The 4,284-nt window shown below is 48.1% G+C and overlaps 1 protein-coding gene across 1 annotated transcript in view; it reads left to right on the forward strand.

Moving 5' to 3' along the window:
• The first annotated feature begins 3,188 nt into the window (after nt 1-3,188).
• The window catches only part of WISP1 (WNT1 inducible signaling pathway protein 1), a 36,537-nt gene continuing 35,441 nt past the window's right edge, over nt 3,189-4,284 (forward strand). Inside the window, exon 1 of the mRNA XM_009881022.1 lies at nt 3,189-3,344. Coding sequence (XP_009879324.1) covers nt 3,297-3,344 — 48 coding nt within the window. The 5' untranslated portion in view covers nt 3,189-3,296. The remainder of the gene's footprint in view (nt 3,345-4,284) is intronic.

Raw genomic sequence — 4,284 nt, forward strand, 5'->3', positions numbered from 1 at the left:
AAGAGTGATATTGAGGTGTTAGGTTAACAGGATCAGAGCTAGTTTGCACTGGGGCGTGCTACCTGTTTCCAATTCACTGTGGATGGTGTGACTGCAGAGGGAGGGATAGTTGCATTTGCAGACATAATGTCCACGGAAGGTGAAAGGTAAAGAGACAAAAGTCATAAAACTGTAAAATTGCTTCAAGGTCCAGAAAACCAATTAGACACTGAGACTTAAAAGCAATGTGGCTTCCTTGTTTTATTGAAGAGTCAGTGGTGATTTACTCAACCCTTGCATGTTTATATGTTGGAAGAAGGTGCTGAATTCTCATCAGCCAAGCAGACATTGGCAGAAAGACGGAACTAGCAAACTCAGACTGAAAATACGGCACACTTTTAATAGTGCATGTAACTGAACTCACAAAAACATGAAGTGGATTTTCCATCATTTGAAGATCTTAAATTGAATTTCAGCCTTTGAACTAGATAGAGAAGTGTCTTTAGAGCCTCCCTTTATTGGGGTCAGTACAAGAGTCCCCAGGACTAAGCCAGAGTGATACAGGATTGCAATGATCTCTTTCAGCATTGCTATTTTTAGAGGGAACTGAGAGCCCCTTTCAGAGGGCAGCAGAAGCCAAGGTGTGGGCTGCTGCCATCACTGAGTTAAAGAAGAGCCTAAATGTCCCTGTCGTTTGAGACTTAATGAAATAACCTTACACCCAGTCACACCTGTAAGTGCCCCGATGTGCCATATCCACACAGGAATCACTATCCCAAAGACCGCTGAGGCAGCTGGATGTCTCAGCACCCCTGCCCTGGAGCTGCAGGCCCACTCCTTGATCCCTGTCTCATCCAAGCTAAGATGGAGTGTCTGGTTTATGATCACCACATGACCAACATGAGATGAGCTGTGGAGCTGCAAGCAGCCAGATGTCCCACATCTCTAATGCTCTATCCTTGATGATGCACTTGACCACAGGATTAGCTAAGGAATTCTCTGAGGGGAATGAAATACGCAGGGGAATAATCAAAAGAGAGCAAGATAACCAAATGTTTTGGGGTGGAAAACCCAAACACATTGCCATTTCTGAAGTAATTTATAAAGTGTTCTTTCCCTTGATTTTATAGTCTGATAACCAGGGGGCTTTGAACTCTTCTTCCTCTTCCATTTGCAAAGCTGCTTTTGCTAGGACTGCTAGCATGGCCCCTTTAGCTCCAAACCAGCAAGAATGACTGGTACGAGGTATCAGCCACCTACTTTACATCTGAGCGTATTACCCTGGGCTAATCCATCTAGTTTCACCTTGTTTTTTAAGAGGCCATTTCATCTAGGTGAGAGGAATTGCACTCTCAAAATGCTCTTTTTAATTCACAAAGTATTCAGGGATTCAGACCCCAAAGTCGGGCACCGAGTGGTAGCCACGTGTGGATGACCACCCAAGTGACATGAAGACAGCAGGCTGCTTTCTAGATTCCTCAGCAGAGAAAGAGTCCCTGTGACTGAGGATTGCTGGTGTACAAGGAAGGATATGTGCTAGAGACAGAGAAGGGTGAGAGAGAAATGCTGAAATAAAGAGAGGTGGAATGAATGAATGGAGGGGGAAGTGAGGAAAGAGAGGGAAGGAGAGAGAGGAAAGAGAACAGAAACAACCCTGGTGGAACCCAGCAGAAAATACAATCTCCAACCTGGTCTTCAGGGTGGTATGTCTTGGGAAGGGGCTGTGGTAGGTGTGAAGGTGCTGGAGGAGGAAAACAGAAGGTGGCACTTCCTCCAGTTTTCAGCCAAGCTCAGGTTTAAACATTTCCCGGGGCAGTTGGCTCTCCAGGCTGCCACACAAAATATCTGGTCCTTTTAGAGCTCCCAGGTCCAGCTGGTGTAAAACCATTAAACCGCCTATGGAACGTCATGCAACACGAAGGGATGAAAGTTGCTGTGTGAACACACATTACTGGAGTACAGCTTCCTCGCTGTCCCCTCCCCACTGCCATCATCCACAGCTTTGAGCGTTCAGCCGTGCCGGGTCCAGGGACCAAACCCCACTGCAGCACCAGCTCCTGTGGAGGGCTGGGGTGGCTGCTGAGGGGGTCCAGGTGACTCACCCCAATCCGACCTGGCACACCTGAGTTACAGGAGATAGCTGAGACTGCACAGAGGTTAAGGCACAATCTCAGTTCTGGTTTGGCCGTCAGTGTTCACCCACCCATCACTGCCCAACCTGCCATACCAAGCAGGAAGGTTTGCCTACTTTTAAATGTACCCTGATATCTCTTTTAGCCCGTGTCTTGACTCTTTCTTGGGTTTAAGATCTGTAAAGCCATTTTAATATGACTTTTTTTCCCCTTTGCAAGCACTCATTTTCCTTATACCACTCTATTTTAGTGTAAGGATGAAAGAGACTTTAAATTCTTTCAAATTCAGATTTAGAGCAGTCAGGGAAAATACTGTGCCTGTGCCTAGGTAAAAGGAGAAAAACACACCGGAGATGACGCAGTTAAAATCAGGGTATATATTAACAGGTGATCAGAGAGTTTAGCTCTCTTCAGGCTGGGGTTTGCACTCCCATGTACTTGGGCGATATTTGTTATGCCCACTGCTGGCACAGGATAGAAATGTAACTGGGCCCAGGAGCTGATGCATACTCTGACACACACCACCAAAATCACAGAAAGGATGCGTAGCATGGCAGGGAGTAGTGTGCCCTTCCTTTCATTTCCCATGTGGGTTGCTCCGTAAAGAGGAGGGTCCCGAGGGAGCCGGCAGACTGCCTCCCGCTGGGTGCGCTTGCAGGGCAAACATCTCTCTGCACTTCAAATGAAGCCACTCTTTTTAAAAGATTAAATAATTCAAACATCTGTGCCTATCTGTATACACGTCGGGTCAGTAAAGCCCGATCAAGTGTTTCTTGATGTACTTGCAAGAGTCTGAATGCCATGAGCAACATGAGGGGTAAGCTCTCCGCATTTCGGTGCAGTGCTAAAATCGCAGCGCGATGGACCACGGCGCTGCAGCTTTCCCTTTAAGAGCCCTTTGGCTAAGGACGATTCACTGAAATGCAGGAGGTGGGACAACACCACACACAAAAATGAAGAAGTGAAGGCAGGAAAAGTTTCTCCAGAGGAAAAATGCAGGGCTTGTCCTTCACCCTGACGTCAGATCTGTCTTTAATAAAATCCCCAAAGAGCCAAGAGAAAAAGGCAGAGTGCCTAGGCTAGGTTGCCAGTTCAGGATTGCTCTGCATTCCCCAAAGTGGTGTTTTTGTTCAAAACGGCTCTAAATCTGGGTTCAATCAATGTATTTAATCCCGGCTTCCAGGGATGAGGTGGCTTTTGCCCTGGATTCTAGCAACAAGCAGCATTTTGCAGGTGAGTTTGGAAACTGCAGGAGAGACTCGTCTTCTGCAAACACACTTGGGTTTAATGCACGGTGGGCTGGGAGAGCCGAGTGCGGTGCATGTGGGAAGGTGGGCACTGGTCAGCTCTGGGGAGGCGGGGGGTGTCACAGTGGGGAGGGAAAGGTGAGCTGTGGAGGAAAGGAAAGGAATGGGAAGAGGAAAAAGGAAAGGAATGGAAAGAGGAAAAAGGAAAGGAAAGGAAAGGAAAGGAAAGGAAAGGAAAGGAAAGGAAAGGAAAGGAAAGGAAAGGAAAGGAAAGGAAAGGAAAGGAAAGGAAAGGAAAGGAAAGGAAAGGAAAGGAAAGGAAAGGAAAGGAAAGGAAAGGAAAGGAAAGGAAAGGAAAGGAAAGGAAAGGAAAGGAAAGGAAAGGAAAGGAAAGGAAAGGAAAGGAAAGGAAAGGAAAGGAAGGAAAGAAAAGAGGGGAAAGGAAAAAGGGGAAAGGAAAAAGGGGAAAGGAAAAAGGGGAAAGGAAAAAGGGGAAAGGGAAAAGGAAAAAGGGGAAAGGGAAAGGGGAAGGTGGAGAAGCGTCTCTGAGTTGAGTCTGTTTCTACTCAGCATCCAGGTGGATCTGCACAGAAAACCGTAGTGTGGGGTTTGTGTTTTTTCTTTTTTCTTTTTTTTTTTTTTTTTCACCCTTTTCCTTTTATTGCTACTACTCGTATCGTGGAGCAAAAGGGGGAGGAAAAGGTCACCCATTCCTGCCCGAAGCAGCCGGGGTGAGACTGTTCGGGGAGTGGGTTGGAGAGGAAAAGGCAGGTCCCCGACGGGCGGTGGTGCCCAGAGCGGTCCGGGATCGGAGCAGTGCCGGGGCCGGAGCCGAGGCCGGGCCGTAGCGGGGACCGGGACGGGGGTGTAGAGCCGGGACGGGGAGCGGGGCTGGGACCGGGAGAGGGGCCGGGCGCAGCCACCGG

This window comes from Charadrius vociferus, unplaced genomic scaffold (genome assembly GCF_000708025.1).
Source record: "Charadrius vociferus isolate BGI_N301 unplaced genomic scaffold, ASM70802v2 scaffold2, whole genome shotgun sequence".
NCBI classification, from domain to species: Eukaryota; Metazoa; Chordata; class Aves; order Charadriiformes; family Charadriidae; genus Charadrius; species Charadrius vociferus.